This window comes from Gopherus evgoodei, chromosome 4 (assembly GCF_007399415.2).
Source record: "Gopherus evgoodei ecotype Sinaloan lineage chromosome 4, rGopEvg1_v1.p, whole genome shotgun sequence".
Lineage (NCBI taxonomy): Eukaryota > Metazoa > Chordata > Testudines > Testudinidae > Gopherus > Gopherus evgoodei.
Genome location: NC_044325.1, coordinates 154,955,883 through 154,976,013, shown reverse-complemented (window position 1 = coordinate 154,976,013; position 20,131 = coordinate 154,955,883). Strand labels below are relative to the sequence as shown.

Sequence of the window (20,131 nt, the reverse complement as noted above, 5' to 3'; positions counted from 1 at the left end):
ATGATTAAAACGGGTTTTATCTAATGAGAAGTGGAGACCAAGTCCTGCTCCCCAATAGCCCTTTATTGAGCCTTTCCACTCACCGGCTGGCCCTGGGATTCTCATTCATTTTTTCCACCCAACCATCCGCCTTGAGAGAGAGGGCTGGTTTGATACCCCCGTGCATATGTGTGATCTGTGATACGCTTATAAATTCGGCAAAGCCCTGGTGCTTGTTTTATAAACAAGCATCTCGGCTTCCTATTCTCTCTGTCTCTGTCTCTCTCTCTCTCTCTTCTGTTTTTCGTTTTGAAATACAGCCCAGCCCATACGATAGCAACGATATTTGCTCTCCGGATCCCAGCCGAGATTTCTCATTGCAAGGCAGGTCTTATAAAGGTGACATTAAGTTTTTTAGGGTCTTGTCTAAACACAAGAAACATTTTTTATATTCCATCCCTGTTGGAAAATTTTAGAAGGAAGCTAAATTAGTCTGTTTTTCATTTTTCAGGAGGGCTGGGGGGGTTAACTTTCTGCTGAAAATTCAATTTTTTTGGCAAAAGTTCTATTTTTTTTTAAAAGCTGGAAACTGAACAGTTTTGATTTAGAATACTTCCGCAGTGCCTGCTGGGAGGTGTAGTTCATGAGCCTCATCTTCCTCTTCTCTCTTATAGGCTGACCCCGAAGCCCAGCTTATATTTCCTATGATGCACCATGGTTGTTCCTCTTGAGTTGCTGCAGTGTATCATGGGAATTGTAGTTTGATTACTTCATGTTCTCCATTCTCCTGGCAGGCTGCACTCCCTGGTTGAATTATATTTCCCATGAGGGAACACCTCTGCAAGATGGGAGAACATGGTGCATCATGGGAGATGTAGGCCACTCAAGGAACATGGCTCCCAGAAGCAAATGAGAGCAAGAGATGCCTGAGCTATACCTCCCATGATGCGCGCACAGTCTCCAGTCTGGGAGAGGGGAAGCAGTGCTTCGTGGGAAAAGTAGTCTGATTGAGCAGCCTGATCCATAGAAGAGAATAGGGACATGAGATAATGGACCTATGCCTCCCATGAGGCAGCGCTGGGCTCTCTCCAAATAGCAATATTTCAATTTCCAGCCATTTGCGTTGTTTGTTTGTTTTTTGACAACAACTTGAAAATTTCTGGGGAAAACTGATCCTTTTTTGTAAAAACCCAATTTTCTACCAAAAAACCCCCAGTGCAGGTGACAAGTTTTCACCTGATGTAATTAATACAGGAGTGTCCCCAGCATGGATGAAGTTGTACTGGCATAAAGGTGCTTCTTCCAGTGTAGCTATTCTCGTACAGGAAGGGCATTAAGCTACACCAATACAAGACACATTTATACCAGTGTAACTGGCTCCATGTTTCATTGTCTTGCTGGAACTATATCAGAGAAGCAATCACCCCCTGACTGCCAAGGTAATACCAGGACAAAATTTGTAGCTGGACATACAGCCCCTCTTAACTGGAACTCTCATCATTCTTTGATCATCGCTTGTCTCAGAGCAGCTACTAGAAATATTTCTGCAGAGGGGATGAGAGGCGAAGGACACGGCGGCCTCAGTGTAGTTAGCTCTCCTTAGCTAAGTTGATCTGATCTAGTGGGGAAGGGGAATTTTCCCTTTAAAAAGTCTTCTGGCCTCCGAGCGCAGAGGTGGGTCCACTGCTCAAGTTGCTATCGAGTGCGTTGGACTTTTATTTCCAGCCAATCGTTAGTGAAATTCGGGGACAAAGTTTGTATAAGAAGAAAATGTTGGTTAGACTTTTGTGTGTGGGCGGGGGCGGCGTAGGGAAATGCGTTGTATTTAAGATGTTTTGTTTTTTATTAATTAACTAAAAATCTCACCGAGAAAAAACTCGACCCCACTCAGGCCGGATCATTTTGTTGTTGTTATGTACTCGGTCAGAGTCCGAACGCGGGGGCTCCTGAAAGCACGGAGACAAAGATCCTGCAGCTATGTTGGAAGTGTTTTGGTTTAGGTCTGTGGGTGACCTTTGTACCAATATAATAATACCTAGCGCTTTCCAGCAGCGGCTCCCAACTCGCTTTGTGGAGGAGGTCGGTGGTGTTATCCCCATTTTGCAGAAAGGTAAACTGAGGCTGGCGTGTCACAGCCGGTCACTGGCGGAGCTCGGAATAGAATCCAAGCCTGGCAGTAGACTGCTCCAACCACTCGACCCCCCTGCCATACCTATATCTACACACCTGTAGCAATCGCTGCCTGTTTAAAAATTCTGAGTTTTTATTTAAAAAAAACAGTGAAGGGGCGGGGCGGGAGGTGGGAAATCATCTTTATGTGCCTGGCGGGTCATTGTTTTGCCCGAAGGTTGAGAGCTAGCCCCACACTTTGTTAAAGCTCAGGTTCTTGTGCGTTAATCCCATGGACTCCTGGAGCTGGGCTCTGTGCAGGCCTCATGATTTAAACCTGCCCTGGGCTGTGTTTCCCTTTGTACAGTTTACAGTGTGCTCAATGGTATTCGAAGGGAGCTTGAAGTTAAGCAGAGGCCTGATCATTTGTGGGATCCCTGCCTGAAAGCAGCGGTGGCCTTGACTTTCTCAACTAGAACCTTTTTATCCTGTGTTTGTAATGGAGTAGGTCTACGCAGCCCCCCTCAAGCACCCCTTGTTGTGCCAGATGCTGCATGGACACCCCCCCCGACTAAAATCTAGGCCCCCATCATGCCAACTGGTCCACAGACCCCTCCACCTCAACTGAGATTCTGGCTTCTGTTGGGCCAGGTCTTGCACAGAGCCAGCACTGAGAGTCCAGAAAACGGGTCATTCTCTGTTTTACAGTGGGGGAAACCGACGCCCAGCAATTTGGAAGGATTTGCCCAACATCACAGGCAGTGAGGTATGGAACCCAGGAGTCCTGACTCCTAGCTCCCCTCTTCTGACCCACTAGACCCCACCCTGGCCCAGAGCCAGGGATAGAATCCAGAACTCCTGGTACCCAGCCCCCTACCTTAACAAGGCCCATCCCTCCCCTCTCGGATATCTCTTCCATTCAGCCCTGGCTTCACAGCCCTCCCCTTTGCTTAGGGCTCCCACAGCTTTGGGGAGACGCTTCCTGCCAAGTCCTGATGGGACCGTTGTTAGCAGCTAGTCTGACCTGTATGGCACAGGCCGGAGACCCTCACTCCTGGGTCATTGCTGGTGGCTGGGGTAGGACATCTCTGCCCCCTTTTCTCTCATTACCCTCTTGCTGTCTGTGGGTCGCTCTAGCCCCTTCCCCTGGAGCTGGAACATGGATTTGCTTGGGTCCCCGTGGTCCCCCCCAGTGGCTGGAATTGTGTGTCGGTCTTGTCTCTTTCCCCACTGAAAATTCTGCTCTCCTGGGGCGAGGATGCCTGTGGAAGGGCTAGTAGAGGAATACAAACCCGCACAACTTCTGCTGACTCTGTGGGAGTGACAGGAGTAGAGGTCACGGAGAACTAGTAATTGGTGCCCTGGCAAGATCTTTATTTGCAAAGCCAGGACCTCTTTGAATGCAAAGGGCATCAGACAGCTCAGCGGGGCCCGGTGGATGCTGCCTAGGAAGAAAGTGAAGCAGTGATTCTGAAGGCCTGATCCACCTCCCTGTGCCAGGGGCTCTGTGTGTCCCCCATTCACCCCCACCATTTTATTTCTTTCTCTCTGAAAGATCAGTCATTCAGGTGTCCACCGTTTCAAGGAATTTGAGGCAGGAGCAGAGCCCTGGTTTCAGGGGAAAACACCAAACACCAATGATGCAATCTGTCAACCTGATGAGAAACTGTTTTTTTGTGGGAGGCTGCATCTTGGGATCCCCTTGGTCAAATGATCCCAAAGTTGGACCATGAATCCTACCTGTTCCCCCATGATGCACCACACATTTCAGAGCAATCTGAGTAAACGTGAGGATTTTAGAGCAATTTGAAGAGTGGCCCTTCAAACAGAAAGCTATTCTCCAACTTAACCATACCAGAGCTGGCACTGCACTATAATACTCGAGGGACTGAGCAGCGCTGAGATGGGGGTGTTTTTAGGCTGGAAGGAGTTAATTTCTTCCATCAACTGATTCTTTGATCTACAATTTCAGAGCTGGTTGAAGTTAATGTCTTTGCTGGCCAGAAGCCAGGGGTTCTCTGTGTCTCTCCCATTTCTCCCTTCCGGATTTTCCCATTTGACCCAAGATCAGTAGGGTTCTGCCAACTGATGTCTACAACATTCCCCGAAATGTAGGAATTGAATGGATGGGGCATTCAAAAGATACTGTTACCGCCCAACAAACAGATTGGACAATGAGTGTCGAACCTCACATTGCTCAGTCAACAATGTTACCTCCTACTGAAGACAGAGGCCCTGGTTCTCCCCACACCCAGAGCTGAATATGCCAGGAAACCTTTATTCACTCTCTCCACCGTTCTAGCTGGGTCCCTTCGCCCCCAGCCAATGACCCACCCAGTGCAATTCACCAGAGAGCTATCAAGAGAAGCAAACTGGATGCTGCAGCCCAGATCCACCAACCCAATGGCTCACCGCCATTTGCCAATTTCCCTGTCCCCGTGTGTGACTGGAGGATCCGGATTCCAGCGGGAGGTGACTTATGGACCACCAGGGGTCAATGTGGGAGGGTCTCCAGATTTCTCCGAGAAGGCACCATATTTCCACGGTACAGATATACTATAAACATGGCTGGTAGTGCCCCTTGTAGCAAAGGTTGCCTGATATGTTCCATTATGATGCCCTGTTTTCAGTTGGGGACTGGAATGTGTAGCGAAGAAGCTGGGAGTGGGGAGACTGGGACTGGTACAGGGACATATTAGAAGGGATGGGTCAAGCTGCGGGGGTGGGGAGGGTGGATGGACAGATGGATCTATGACATGACCAATAGAGCATGCTTCCCTCAGAATCAGGGACAGAACCCAGAAGTCCTGAGTTCTACCTGTTCTCTGCTGTCAGCAAATATCTATGAAACCCACTGGCAAAGTATGTCCCTCACTCACCTGTGGTAGCCAGTCCCCATGGAGGATGACAACCTACTACTGCTATCAGTTACTTGGTTAGCTTAACTGCAGAGGTGTGTGTGGGGCATCTAAAGGTTCAAGCCCTGCTGAGGAGATACGGAGGTGTCAATATGATGTCACACGATGGAACTGTTTTGTTTTTCAGTTTATTTTTTTTTAAGCCTAGGCAATTACACACAATGAATTACATTAAAGGAACCTTCAGGTGGCAAAATCAAGCCTTGGGAAGTAACAAGATGCCAGTATTAGGATTGACAGTACTTTGTTATGGAATTAAAGACTGTATCATAATGCAGAGAGCCAGCCTCTATTCCATGTTAAAGGCCTCTTGGATGCTCTGCAGAGCCTGCTGCTTGGTTATTTTCTTCCATTCTATGGGGAGATCGGCAGGCTCTGCATTGTACTGTTTGGCAAAGTGGTAATTGAACTTTCTGAATATGAATTTCCAATAATCGGAGGCGTTGATGCTGGGGTCCGGTTGAATGCGCCAGGTGGGGTAGAACTGGCGATAATCTTTGTAGGGATGCCATTGGAAGGCTGTGTGCAGATTTCTAAATAACATTGAAGAAACCACGTCAGAGGAGCATAAAGAATACGTAAGTCTCTTGCTTGTCTCATCCCTGTATCTCCCCAGCCCTTGTGGCCGATGCACTGATGCAAAATGCTCCTTGTGGTCGCTGCCTCCTGCTTCGCAGGGGACGTTACAGAACGGACACTGCTTCCCACAGCCGAACACGCGCTTGAAGATCTCATCCTGGGGCTTGAACTGGAGCTGTGTGAAGACCATTTCCCCGCTCAGCTCTTCCCACTCTGAGAGGATGCCATCTTCCACCTGGGCAAGGAAGATCTGGATGTCGACTGAGAACTGCCTGACGCTGGCTGTGTTCTTGAAGAGGATCACCTCCAAACTGTCCTTGGAGAGGACGAGCTCCTTGCACATCGCTTGGCAAAAATGGTCCAAGAATTCAGAGACGGTGAGGGCATCTTTGTGCTCAGAAGTCTCCAGAGCGTCCCGGATTTTCTTCATTATTGTGGCTAGAACTGCTTTCTCCAGCTCCCTCAAGCCCCCAGTCTCTCTGTAGTGATCAAACAGGCGTGTCTGGATCCAGGATTTGACAAACACTTCATAGTTGCTGACGTATTTCACGTAGTTATTGAAGTCCATCTCCTCCAGCAGCTTCTTCTGCATGGTGAACTGGAAGAAGCTCCGGCTGCCGAATTCGATGGACTCTCCGCTGCTGAGAAAGTTGTCCACTATCTCAATCCCGAGTCTTTTCTTCAGATATTCCCACAGGGCGGGTTTCAGACACCGGTCACAGAAATCAAAAGCTCTCTTCTGGCAGGCATCTTTCTCATAGTAAAGGTCTCTGAAGGTGGAGAAATACTGAGGTCTCAGCTCCTCCAGGCGACGCTGAGGGTCGTTCTTCTTGAGAAAGGCTTCGTGCATCTTCTGGAAAGCGCTGGCTGCTTCCCCCAGGATGTGAAGCTTCAAGTCGACTTCGAAAGAAGCGCTGGTGCACATCTTCCCAGCGACTTTCTGCTGGAGCCTTTCATTGATCATCCACAGCAATTCCCTGCAGTAGGTTTGGTCATAATCCCCTTGGGAGTGGACCCTCTGCCCAATGTACCTCCTACACTCCTCCACCAGGGACTTTGTGAACTCTTCCAATTCATGCTTACATTGCTGCGTTATAAACTCCATAGCTGCTTTGTACCAAGCCAAGTCCAGATACTCCTTCTTCATGCAGAACGGTTTGGTTTGATAGGTCAACAAGTTCTGGGCTTTATGGAGCATCTGCTTGACCAAACTCCCTCTGTTCTCCAGGTCCTTGCACAGCTGGTAGTGGATGTCTTTATGAATTTGGCGTAGGGGTAAACTCTCCAGTGGCAGCTCTGCTAAGGTCTCCTTCCACATCTTGGCAAACTCCCTTTCCAGTTCATTGGGCTTTAGCGCCTTGTCCCTCTCCCTGCAGTCCTGCAAGAGCCCATCCACCTTCCCTTCAATGGTTTTCATGTACCTGGTCTGCAGTTGGTCTATCTTGCTCCGACCTTTCTGGATACGAATAGCCTCTTCAGACTTGCAGAGCAGATGGCTCTCCAGTTCGTGTCGGAGAAATGTCACGCTTTGGTGAAAGTCTTCTCTGTATTTCTCCACCAGGTGTAGATTTCCAGCTCCACTCTCAAAGTAGCTCTGAAGACTCTGCAGCATCTTCTCCTCCCCACTGTGCAGTATCTGGTGAATTTCCACCCTTAGTTTCTCAAAGGTGCCTGGACCTAGATCATCTGGGGATTGGTTCTGGATGGTGGTTTCTGCTTTGGACATCCAGAGATGCATCTCCTTGCGGAAATCCCACTCCCACTCTGCATACATCACAGAAAGCTGGGTATAGGCCTCAGCCACCAAGCTGTTTCTGAAACTGAAGATGAAGTTCTCGTGTTTCACAGCGTTCCAGAGGCTCCCCACCCACTCAATGAACTGGGGAACATTCTTGGGGGCTCTGCGAGGTGATAGATTCCTCATGAATTCAAACAGGTATTTCTTCAGTTCACACACGCTCTCGCTGTATCCCATATTCACTGGCGCCATGGGAGGGACTCCATGCCATAGCCCAGGGATGTACCAACTGTGCTTCTCCGGATCATAGTCCATGATGTCAGAAAATTTCATCTCCCTGCTTTGTTTTTCCATCCTCGCTGCAGCTTTGGTCATTTCATCCAGCTGCTCCAGTAGATGCTTCCTGTCCCTCATGTTTTGTTCATGTGCAGACACATCACTGACATTCTGATGCACAAACTGGCAGTTGAGTTTGTGCCCGATTTCCTCCATTCTGAGAAAGGCATGGACCACAATTTGCAGCACATCCTTCATTTCGGTTGCATTCTCCATGGCCATGTTAACGATAGTTATGTCACTCAGTCCAATCACCAGTGTGGCCAGCTCATTGTCGTGTTCATAACTATCCTCCAGCTTGGCCAGTTCAGGGGCTTTCAAGCCTTCTGTGTCTATCACCAGGATGAAATCACAGCCCAGTTCCTGCCGAAAGTTCTCTGCCACTTTAATAAGGGACATGAAGGCTCCCCGTGTACATCGGCCACTGCTCACTGCAAACTGCAGGCCGAACATGGTGTTGAGGAGGGTGGATTTCCCAGTGCTCTGCACACCCAGCACTGTTATAACCACCATTCTGGACCTTTCCCCCAGCTTCGTATGGAGCTGGGTCAGAACATCTGTCACCCACTGCAGTGGGATGTTGGAGGCATCCCCATCGATCAGCTCCATGGGAAACCCTTCCAGCATCAGCTCAGCTGCTATGCCTGGGAGATGGATGAATTGTCTTTGGATGTTCCCAAAGTTCCCTTCTTTCACCATTGAGCATTCAGCCTCGTAAAACTGCCCCAACTCACGCATGAAATGCTCCACCCCTAAGGAGCTGGCAGAGATTATTTTGTCCAGTTCTGCCAGCTGTTGTGTGTCATCCCCTAGAGCGCAACATTTCTCTTTATATTCAGCCCGGAGCCTAGAGAGGTTCCCTCTGGCGATGTGATCCAGGTGGAACTTCATCCATTTCAGGAAGTGATGCTTCTCAGCTGGACACAGTTGTCCTATCCCACTAATAAATTTAACCATCCCGCTGGTGAGGTCACACTGGTTCTGCTGCCTGCGTAGCTCCAACCACCTTTCTCTCAGTTGGGATCTATAATCTTCTGGAGGGACATCCCGTTGGCCTTTCATCCGGCACAGCTCTTTCTCCACTTTAGCCAAGTTCTTCCACAGATCCCCTTGGAGCCTCAGCATTTCCCTCTTGTACTTTGCCACGTCCTGTATTTCAGCGGTGATTTCTTGAACGTGCTCCAAGGCGGTCCAACATTCTCCATCATCTTCATCCACCTGGATCCCTAGCTCCCGCGCCGTCACAGCCATGTCACAGATGCTCACGCTCTTGGGAGAGGAGCTCATGATGCCCTGTAGGGTGGATCGTAGCTTTTTCACCAGCTCTGAATTGTTGTTGCTCTGTTCTTTCACCAGAAGTTGTGATTTTTTCATATTCAGCAGTGGGGCTAATTTATTGAGGAGTCCCAGTGTTTCCTTGGCTTTCCCAGCCTGACTGTTAAGGATGAAGTAGTATTTAGTGGCTGATCCCTGCAGAGATGATAACAGCGTGTATTCTTTCTCACTGATGCTCTCCGTTAATATGAACACTGCTGAGGAGACCTCTGTTAAAAAACTGAACTGCAGCCAGTGCGACTCAATGTCTCCGCGCAGGTTTGTAACTGCGACGGGCTCTGGGAAAAGATCCAAATTCTCCCTCCCAGCAGGGAAATACCAGGAAATCTCGACCAGCCCATCTGCGATTTCCCGAGGGACGTTCCCAGACTCCATGTTCCGATGGATGAAGAAATCATGGTGCTGCTGGGAGGGGCTGAGAACCATATTAAGGAGTTTGGACTTGGAGAAGCTGCAGCTCCCCAACCGCACAAAGGAAATGGTTGGCATTGCTGTGAGCACCAGGCTCTCCTCTCTGAACCCTCTACTCTCTGCCAGGGAGTGCGGCCTCCACTTCCTCACAATGTCCCTCATGGCCCACAGCAGTAGGGTGCACTTGGGGGTGTGGAGGGCAGGTAGCAGCAGAGGGAGGGCAAACTGGCACATGGACATTTTGGACAGGATCTCCTGCTGCAGGAAACTGTCTGAACAAAGCAGCACGGCACAGAGAACATCAAGGGGGTGCAGAGAAGCCCTAGACTTCTCTTCCCTTAGAGAAAACACATCCCCACTCACTCCGCCCTCCTCATCCCCACTTGTGTCCTCATCAGATGTCCCCTGCCCAAGGCTTGTGCTTCTGGCTGTCCCGTTCAGAGCCATGAGCTTTCTCAGGAAGTGCCAAGGCAAATCTCCCAAGACATAAGGAGTCCAGTCCTTCAGGCTCTCCGGGCTGATTTCCAGGAGATCCCTTAGCCTCAGTTTCCCAATTCTGAACTTCCTGAGCCTCAGCTTCGACAAGACAGTTTTTAGGGCTCCTCTTCTCCCTGCAAACAGAAACAAAGGCATCACCACCCGGGATGGCGTCACAGCTCAGGGCCACAGCTGCACCTTGGCCTCCTCTTGATTTCTCGGTTCCCAAGATTTAGGCCTGAAGCCTTCACCTCCCCGGCTCGTTTCATCTCAACTGAGGGGACTAATCCAGCTAAACCTTCACATCAGTCTGTCTCCGCTAACGCTTAGGGAGCTTTACTTTATCTAGGCTCCCTCGCTCCTGAGGCTGAGGCTATGTCTACAATACAGCATAAAATCGAAATTACTAAAACTGGTTTTATAAAACCGATATTATAAAATCGATTTTATGCGTCCACACTAGGGCACATTAATTCGGTGGTGTGCGTCCATGGTCCTAGGCTACTATTGATTTCTGGAGCGGTGCACTCTGGGTAGCCACTGTAAAAGAATGAGACCAATAACTTCGATTTCCGTCCACACTAACCCTAAATCGATATAGTAATATTGATTTTAGGGTTACTCCGCTCGTTGGGGAGGAGTACAGAAATCGATTTTAAGAGCCCTTAAAATCGATTTAAAGTGCCTTGTAGTGTGGACGGGTACAGCGTTAAATCGATTTAACGCTGTTTAAATCGATTTAACTGTGTAGTGTGGACCAGGCCTGAGTGTCCTACTGAGGCATAGGTGGTGTGACCTAGTCCTTGGGGCAGGAGTTTGGCCTATCAGTCACGGCAGATCCAGAGACCAGAGGCATGGTTGGGAGGCCAGCCAGGGATTAGAGCCAGGGGTCAGAGGCAGGCAGGGTGTAGGGCTAGAAAGGAGCAGCTAAGGGGTGGAGAAAGGGCTGGTCAAAGAGTAGGTCTTACACAGTTGTGAATGATTGAGCAACTGCTCTGTGCCTCGGTTTCCCCATCTGCTGCTGCTGTTACTACCGGGCTTAAATAAGGACTTGTGGGCCCTTCTGTCCTGTCAGGGAGCACAGTCACTCAGCCTTGTCTACACTACGGTGGTACGTCGACCTAAGTTACACTACTCCAGTTATGTGAATAATGTAACTGAAGTCGAAGTAGCTTAGGTCAACTTACCGTGGTGTCTGCCCCCTACCGCCCTGTGCCGACGGGAGACGCTTTCCCGCCGACTTCCCTTACTCTTCTCGGGAAGCTGGAGTACTGTCCAGAGAGTGCTCTGCAATCGATTTAGCGGGTCTTCATTAGACCCGCTAAATCGACACGGCTGCATCGATCGTTGCAGTGGCGATTTACCGGTAAGTGTAGACACGGCCTCAGTGTGGGTTTATTGGGCCCAGCCAAGGTCGCTGGGTTGCTAGGCAACTGTGCCCAGAGCCGGCTGGGTTCCTGACACTGTGGGCCGTCTGCATTTCCATCGGCTCAGAAACAATTCATTTTCCCCCAGAATTTTCTTTTATGGAAGATTTGGGAATTTGAGGGAGGAAAACCCCAAAATTTCAAAATCTCAGAAACTGCCACAAAAGAGACTTTCCATTCTCCACACAGCTCTACGTCTAGTGTTTCTGTAAAACACCTTGGCATCTTCCACATGCTTCACAGATGGACAATACGCAGGGGACAGTCAGGAACTCGGGCGCGGTTAGTGTACAGAGATTGAGATGCTGGATGGAGGAACCACAGGAGTGTGGAGGGCCCTTACTGACTTCCTCATTGGCCAACTCAGGGCAGGGGGACTTGGGTTGGGAGAAGGACTGCGGGGGATGTTCTCTGGACTCTACCTCCATGAACTTTGTTGGGAGACGTCTCTGGAGCCTCATTTCTGCTCCTTTCCACTGAGGCAGAATGTCCTGGTATCTCAGCTCTGCATCTCTCCACCGACATGGCAACTCCTGGTGTCTCAGCTCTGCTCTCTGACATGGAGACATCTGAGTCTGGAGTCACTCCATCTAAGGATCCAGAAGAGAAGCCTCCTCAGTGGTACTTAGACCAGTGTTTCTCAACTTTTGCAAGCTACTGGACCCCTTTCAAGAGTCTGATTTGTCTTGAATACCACAGGTTTCACCTCACTTAAAAATACAGAAGTGTCACAAAACACCTCCAGGCAGCAGGGCAACTTCACTTTGTGGGGATCCTACAGTGTGGGGCCCCAGGCAATTGCCTTGCTTGACACCCCCTAATGCCGGCCCTGCACTTGTAAGCTTCCTAAACCTATCCCAGAACCCTCCAGGTTAAGAAACACTGAGACAGAACAGTTGAGTATCCCCTGGAAGACCTCTGTGTACCCCCAGGGGTATGCGTCCTCCTGATTGGGAACCACTGCCCTCGACTTTCCCTGTGCCCCTGTGTCCTCTGTGTTGTGTTCTGGTTTCATTTTGTTGCTTATTTGGGTGGGTGTTTGTTTTGTTTTTCCTTGACAGGAGCTTAGGTGGGAAGGTTATGACATATATAGAGGCAGTGGTGGAGTGACCTAAGGAATGGAAGAGTCAGTTGAGATGACCGGATGAGGACGTTGTGGGATGCACATTATTCGGGAATGGGTGCCCAAAAAGAGTTTCACATGTATGAATTGCTGCCTGAGGGAGCAGATGGAAGAGAAGATCCAAGGTTTGGAGATGTAGGTTGAAACTTTGGTTGAGTTTCGAAGGGGATTTAAGCAGATGATGCAGGGAAGGCTGAAGGGAAAAGTCAAGACTGGCAGATGGAAGCTGGACTGGAGAACTGTGAAGGAAGGCTGCTAGATGAGGAAAGCAGCCAGTGGAGGCATGTGACTACAAGAACCAGGCAAAGGAAAAGACCAGCTAGTGAAGATGAAAGAGAGCTAAGGCCTAGGTTTCCCTGAGTTGGAAGATGAAGAAGGGGCACAGCAGGCAGCAATACTCGGTGGGAGAACAAGCAAGAAGAAAAGAACTTGCTAGTCCTACAAGAAGACGAGAGGAGTCAATGGAAATAGACAAAGTTTGGAGCCCAGGAGGATAGAGGAGGACGCACAGAATATTGCAAGAGAGAACAAGAGACAAGAGGACTTGCAACCAGAAAGAACAGATGGGAAAGGCTGGAGAATCACATAAACAACAGGAAGAGGCAGGTCTACGTGACGGGTGACTCCCTTCTAAGAACAGACAGGACTGTCACCTTAGCTGACCCTGAGAGCAGAGGGGTGTGCTGTCTGCCGGGAGATAAGATACAGGTTGTGGGCCTGAGGCTGAAGAGTATCCTAATGGGAGCGGGAAAGAATCCACTGACTGTCCTTCAAGTGGGAACAAATGACACCGTGGCTGGATTCTCATTGGAACACATCAAGAGAGACGGCGCCAGGCTAGGGAAGACGTGTAAAGAAATGGAGGCTCCAGTAATTTTCAGTGAGATTCTACCTGTCCCTAGAGGAGGACACCAAAGGCAAGGCAAGATTATGATGAGCAACAGATGGCTCAGGCAGTGGGGCTATAAGGAGAGCGTTGGGAGGTTTGCCAACTAGGAGGCATTCATGGACAGAGGGCTGTTCTCATGGAATGGACTCTACCTGAGTAGGGAGGGAAACAGATTTCTGGGATGGCATTTGCCACAACTGATTAAAAGATTTACACTAGGAACTCGGGGGAGATGCTCACGTAATGTCCATGCTGGATTCTAAGACTGATTAGGAGGAAAAAATCAAGGAAGAGGAAGACAGCGCCGATACCAATAATGCTGTTTGTCAGGTTGGCAGCACTGGCAGTAGAATGACGGTACCCAGTCGGGTAAGGAATCTGGGCAAAGCCAAGCAGAAACAACTAAGATGTCTGTACACCAGTGCAAAGAGTCTGGGTAACAAGATGGAGAATCTACCAGTGCAGGAAGTGAAACCAGGTATTATAAGGATAACAGAAACATGGTAGACAAGTAGCCATGACTGGAGTATGGGTATCGAAGGGTATGTGCTGTGCAGGAAAGACAGATATAAAGGTAAAGGTGGTGGAGTAGCACTGTATGCTAACGATGAGCAAGACTGAAGAAATTAGAAGTTATGGAATGGATATGACAGAGTTTATTTCAGCCAAAATCTCTATGAGGAACAAAACTCCCAGAAGCTGCCCTGGGATAGTGATTGGGGTCTGCTACAGACCCCCAGAGTCCGATGTGGATAGGGATAGAGACCTCTTTAATGTTTTTAATGAAATCAATAATCACACAATTCTCAGTAGTATCTGAGACTTTAATTTCTCAGATATAGATTGGAGGACAAGTGCTATTAATAATAGCAGGACCTAGATTTTCCTGGATGTGACAGCTGATAGTTTCTTCAGCAAATAGTCACCAAACCGACAGGAGAGGATACCATTTTACGTTTAGTTTTGGTGAGTAGGGAGTACCTCATAGAAGAACTGGTTGTAGGGGACAACCTTGGTTTGAATGATCCTGAGCTAATTCACTTTCAACCTAAATGGACAGATAAACAAAAACAGATTTGCAATTAGGGTCCTTGATTTCAAAAGCGCTCACTTAAAAAGATTAAGGTAATTTTTTAGGGGAGTGGACTGGACCAGAGAATTTAAGGATCTGAACGTGGAGGAGGTTTGGAATTACTTCAAGTTAAACTTACAAAATGATCTGGAGCCTGCATCCAAAGCAAGGGGAAAAAATTCATAGAGAAGGTTTGCAGACCAAGCTTCTCAAAGGGTGATGAAGAGAAAGCAGAAAGACTACAAAGAATGGAAGACGGGATGGATCAGCAAGGACAGCTGCCTCGTGGAGGTCAGAAAGCATAGGGATAAAGTGAGAATGGCCACAAGCAGAGATGGACCTCTGAAAGGGAATTAAAGGCAGTAATGAAAAGGTTCTAGCCATATAAATAAAAAGAAAACAACGAAAGAAGTGAGACTGATAAGAACAAAGGATGGGGTGGAGATTAAAGATAATTTAAGATAAACCCCACAACTAAACAAATACTTTGCCTCTATTTTTAATAAGGGTAACGAGGAGTTTAGGGGTATTGGCAGAGTGACTAATTGGAATGAGGAAATGGAAACTGAAGTTACCACATCTGAGATGAAAGTCAAACTTAAAACAGTTTAACAGGACTAAATCAGGAGGTGTGTGTATGCGTGGATAATCTCCATCCAAGAATATTAAAGGAATCAGTACCTGAAATTGCAAAGACTTTTAATGAATCTCTAAAAGTGGGGGTCATACCCTAAGATTGGAGGATTGCTAATGTAGTACCTATTGTTAAGAAAGGGAAAAAATGTGATCCAGGAAACTACAGTCTTCTTAGTTCGTCCTCAACTCTGTGCAAGAGTTGTCTCCAACTCTGTGTCTTGGAAGAAATTTTGAAAGAGAGAATACTTAAGGACATAGAAACAAACGGTAACGGGGATGAAACACAACATGGTTTCACAAAACGCAGATGGTGCCAGACCAACCTGGTCGCTTTCTTTGCGATGATTGATTATTTATTTTAGACAAAGGAAATGCAGTAGAGCTAATCTACCTGGATTTCAATCTGACATTTGTTACATTTCCATGTGGGAAATTATTAGTTAAATTCAAGAAGTTGGAGGTTAATATGAAAATTGAGAGGTGGATAAGGAACTAGTTAAAGGGGAGACTACAGTGGGTCATAGGGAAAGATGAACTGTCAGGCTGTGGGGAGGTTACTAGTGGAGTTTCTCAGGGATTGGTCTAGTGGCCAATCTTATTTAAGATTTTTATTAGTGACCTTGGCACAAAAGGTGGGAGTGTGCTAATCAAATTTGCAGGTCACACAAAAGTTAGGAGGTATTGCCCATGAGGAAGAGGACTGGGATATCGTATAAGAAGATCTGGATGACCTTGAAAACTGGAGAGAGAGAAATGAGATGAAATTTAATAGTGCAAAGTTAAGAACTAATAAGAATTTTTGCTATAAACTGGGGGTTTATCAATTGGAAGTGACGGAGGAGAAAGACCTGGGTATGTTGGTCAATCACAGGATGACTTTGAGCCGTCGATGTGATGTGGCTGTGAAAGAGGCTAATATAATCCTAGGATGCATCAGGCAAGGTATTTCCAGTAGAGACAGAGAAGTGTTACTGTCATTATACAAGGCAATGGTGAGATCTCATCTGGAACAATGTTGCAATTCTGGTCTCCCATATTCAAGGAAGATGAATTCAAACTGGAACAGGTGCAGAGAAGGGCCACTATGGTGATCAGAGGTATGGAAAACCTCCCTTATGAGAGGAGACTCAAAGAGCTTGGCTTGTTTAGCCTAGCCAAAAGAAGGCCATGGGGAGATGACTGTTCTCTAGAAATACATCAGAGGGATAAACACAACGGAGGGAAAGGAATTATTTAAGATAAGCACCAATGTTGACGAATAAATTGATATAAACTGTCCATCAACAAGTTTAGGCTTGAAATTAGATGCAGATTTCAAACCATCACAGGAATGAAATTCTGGAACAGCCTTCCAAGGGGAGCAGTGGGGGTAAAAAAACTAACTGGCTTCAAGACTGAGCTTGAAAAGTTTATGGAGGGGATGGTATGATGGGACTGCCTACGATGTCACATAGCCCAAATGTAGCAAATATCCCCAATGGCTGGAGATGGGACACTAGATAGGGAGGACTCTTTCCCACGTGTCTGCCTGGTGGGTCTTGCCCATATGCTCAGAGTCTAACTGATCCCCCCTATTTGGGGTCAGGAAGGAATTTTCCCCAGGTCAGATTGGCAGACCCTACCTTCAACATTCTCTTTTATTGCAGCAGTCCTTCCCTCTTCTCCACAGCTGGGGATATTTCCAGAACCTACAAAGCAATACAAGTGTAAGTCATTTCGGCTCACACCAGTGGAAGTTAGGAGCCTACAGCTCTGGGCCATAGACTTTGTCTAGCCTAAGGGAGTTTCAAAAGGTGGCCTTTGATTCTTGCTCCATCTCATGAACCCCTTCGAGAACTCCAGACTACCCGGAGTTCTACCTTAGCCTCTGCTGAAATAATAGAGGAGGAACCGAGCTTGTAGCTGGAGCTGCTGAAATTGAGCTGAAGGTACTAAGCTGTGTGAGGTGGGGTTCGTGGTTGATTTAACCTCCTCTCCTCCCGACGGATGTCCACGAGCAATTGTTTCCCTACATGCACAAGCACGTTCTGTTCTTGCAAGGGGTCCAAACACACAGGAACTAGAATCTGAAATCTAGCACCACTTTCCCTCTGTCCCTCTCCATCCGGACCTGAGGAGAACCCGCCTGGGATCCTGTGCCCAGTGCACGACAGCCATAAATACTTAAGCATTGCCCTACAGGGCAAGTCAAGAGACCCGTCCCGTACCTTCAAAATCTGTTCTCTCTGAGGACACAGCAGTTGCATCTTTCTCAGAGCATCTGGCACCTTCTGGACTCTCTGGATCATTCTTTGAGGGTAAAGCAGTTTCTGGGTTTTCTGGTCTGTTCTTCACTGGGAATGTGGGAGAATTTGGTGTCGCCGGTCTCTTCCCTGAGGACAGCCCGGCTTCCGGCTTCTCCGGTTCTTCCAGCTTCTCTGGATCATTCTTCTCTGAGCACATGGCATCTTCTGGGTTCGTTAGATCAATGTCCCCTGAGGAGAGGCGACCGTCTCGATACTCTAGATCATTCACGACATGCACTACAGAGCTTTCTGGATTCTCCAGCTCATTCTTCCCCGAGGCTACAGCAGCTTCTAGATTTTCTTGTCCGTTCTTCTCGGAGGACGTGCCACCTTCTGGATTCTCTGCATCATTTGTCTGAGTTAGGTACCCTACAAAGGGAAAACAAACAGATTTCTTCACAATTCCGGGCACTTCCTTGGGTGAGAGAGAAGGGGAGGGAGCGTCTCTGTGGCCGCTCAGCCCTCGGCTGTTCTCCTGAGGCTGCCGGCCCTGCATTTTAGTTAGCTCAGCAGTGAGGGAAAAGGTTCAAAACAGAGAGAGAAATCCTGTGGTCTATGGCAAAAGGGTGTTACTTGGGAGAGGTGGGGGTGGTGACAAGTTTTTCAGGCGAGTGTGAGGGGATGTCAGGTCTGGGGCTAAATCCTCAGGTTTCAAGGAATGTTAGACATGCTGAGGTCGATCTGTTTGGAAAGCCCCACTGAGTGCCAGGGATAGAACCCAGGAGTCCTGACACCCAGACCCCCCCTGCTCTAACCATTAGGACAACCCGTCACCAATACACAGCCACATCACAATATCTCCTGGCTACATTTTATGTCTCTTCTATGGAATCCTGCCACGAAGTGAAATGAGTCGGAAAGCCCCAACTCACGGCGTCCTGGGGGCTGTAAATCCGGTGGGAAGTCTGGGAAGAGGCTCTGCAGACACTCCAGGAACTGCTCACAGCTGCGCTCCCCCTTCCTCTGGATCTTTATCAGCAGCCTTCGGATCCTCTCCCTGGGCTCCGCGAGCTTCTCCAAGGCCTCGTACTCCTCCTCGGTGACTATCCCCAGCGAGGCCACTTCGTCCAAGACGGGGTCGGGGGTTGTGAGAAGGAGGGCGATGAGTCGCTCCCGGCCCTGGCGGATCGTCTCAAAGGCCATTGGGCCCAGGTCCCCGGGGCTGGGCAAGGGAGTTGGAGAGAAACAATTTCAGATTGTGTTTGTAACTCCCGAAAAATCACATGCAACTCATTCACTGCAGCACAACGCCCCCTAGCACCACACGGGGGTAATGGGGCCAGCCCTGGCTGCCAGGGGAGAGCGCCCCCTGCTGATCCCCTGCCCCACTCCCTGCAGTGCAGTGCCCCTAGCACCACACGGGGGTATTGGGGCCAGCCCTGGCTGCCAGGGGAGAGCGCCCCCTGCTGATCCTCTGCCCCATCCCTGCAGCACAGCGCCCCCTAGTGCCACACTGGGGCCAGTCCTGGCTGCCAGGAGAAAGCGCCCTCGGCCAAGCCCAGATCCCTGCAGCCCAGCGCCCCCTAGCCCCACACGGGGGTATTAGGGCCAGCCCTGGCTGCCTGGGGAGAGCACCCCCTGCTGATCCCCTGCCCCACTCCCTGCAGCGCAGCGCCCCCTAGCGCCTCACTGGGGCCAGTCCTGGCTGCCAGGGGAGGGCCCCCTCTCTCGACCCCCGCCCCAGCACGTCCCCTAGCTCTGCACTGGGGCCAGCTTTGACTCCCAGGGGGAGCGCGCCCCCTACTAAGCTCCCGCCGCGCTGGGGTGCCCCTGTCCATAGGGTAAGGGGGGGGCAGGTTGAGGAAGGTCCCATGCAGTAGGAGGCTGGTTTGGGGCTTTTCCAAGACGGCCCCCCGGGTTCCCTGGCCCCGCTCCAGCCCCAGGGCCCGCACCTCAGCGGGGCACTGCTGGCGGCAGCTCACAGCCCAGGGGAAGGCCCGGCCCCTCCTCTCCCGCAACAGCCCGGCGAGCTCGCTTTGTTTAGACCGCGCCGAGGAAACGAAAGTGAAACCAGAACTGAGCGCAGGGCGGGGCCGCTGATTTGTCCAGCTCTTCCGGCCACCGCCAGGCCCCCTGAGCTGAGCCCTCCCCCCTCCAGCAGGGCGGGGGTCCGCTCTCTGGCGAGTTTAACCCTGCAGTGGGGTTGGGATTGTGGGCCCCGCAGGACCAGCTATGCTATGGGCAGGAGCAGGCGGAGTCAGTGTATCCGGGTGATCAGGTGGAGGAAAAAACCACCCAGACTGTGGGAATTGGCTGGGAGATATTAAATCCTAGTTTACCAAAAGTAGCCCATCTTTCCATGGATTAGTCTGTTTACACGCGCCTGCTGTCATTTTCACTGCAAGCGGCGGCTGAAGTGGGTTCTAGCCCACGAAAGCTCGTGCCCAAATCAATGTGTTAGTCTCTACGATCCTACAAGGACTCCTCGTGGTTTTTCCTAGTTGGGAAGTTGCTACTTAGTGTTTTTGAGCTTGGCTTTCCCATGTTTATTTCTTTCTCTCACTCCGGATTAGGGTGATCAGTCAGCAAATGCGAAAAATCAGGACCACGGGGTGGGATTATAGGAGCCTATATAAGAAAAAGACCCCAGAATCGGGGCTGTCCCTATAAAATCGGGACATCTGGTCACCCTACTCCGGATCTGGGGTAGTTCTCGGGCTCAAGTCAGATCAGAGGATCATACTCCCAGATTTTGTTGCTCCAATACACGTGTAAAAACAACGAGGAGTCCTATGGCACCTTAGAGACTAACACATTTATTTGGGCACAAGCTTTCCTGGGTTATAACTCACTTCATCAGAGGCACAGGTGTGTCAG

At 49.4% G+C, this 20,131-nt stretch overlaps 1 protein-coding gene across 1 annotated transcript; it reads right to left on the bottom strand.

Moving 5' to 3' along the window:
* Positions 1 to 5,019: 5,019 nt before the first annotated feature.
* LOC115651110 (interferon-induced very large GTPase 1-like) lies at positions 5,020 to 19,312 on the bottom strand. The gene is made up of 6 exons (XM_030562004.1): positions 19,207 to 19,312; positions 18,187 to 18,476; positions 17,237 to 17,683; positions 16,652 to 16,717; positions 11,732 to 11,899; positions 5,020 to 10,016 (listed from the first exon to the last, which is right to left on the bottom strand). Exons 2-6 carry the CDS (start codon positions 18,455 to 18,457, stop codon positions 5,296 to 5,298), a joined length of 5,673 nt encoding a protein of 1,890 aa, XP_030417864.1. The 5' UTR covers positions 18,458 to 18,476; positions 19,207 to 19,312; the 3' UTR covers positions 5,020 to 5,295.
* Positions 19,313 to 20,131: the final 819 nt, after the last annotated feature.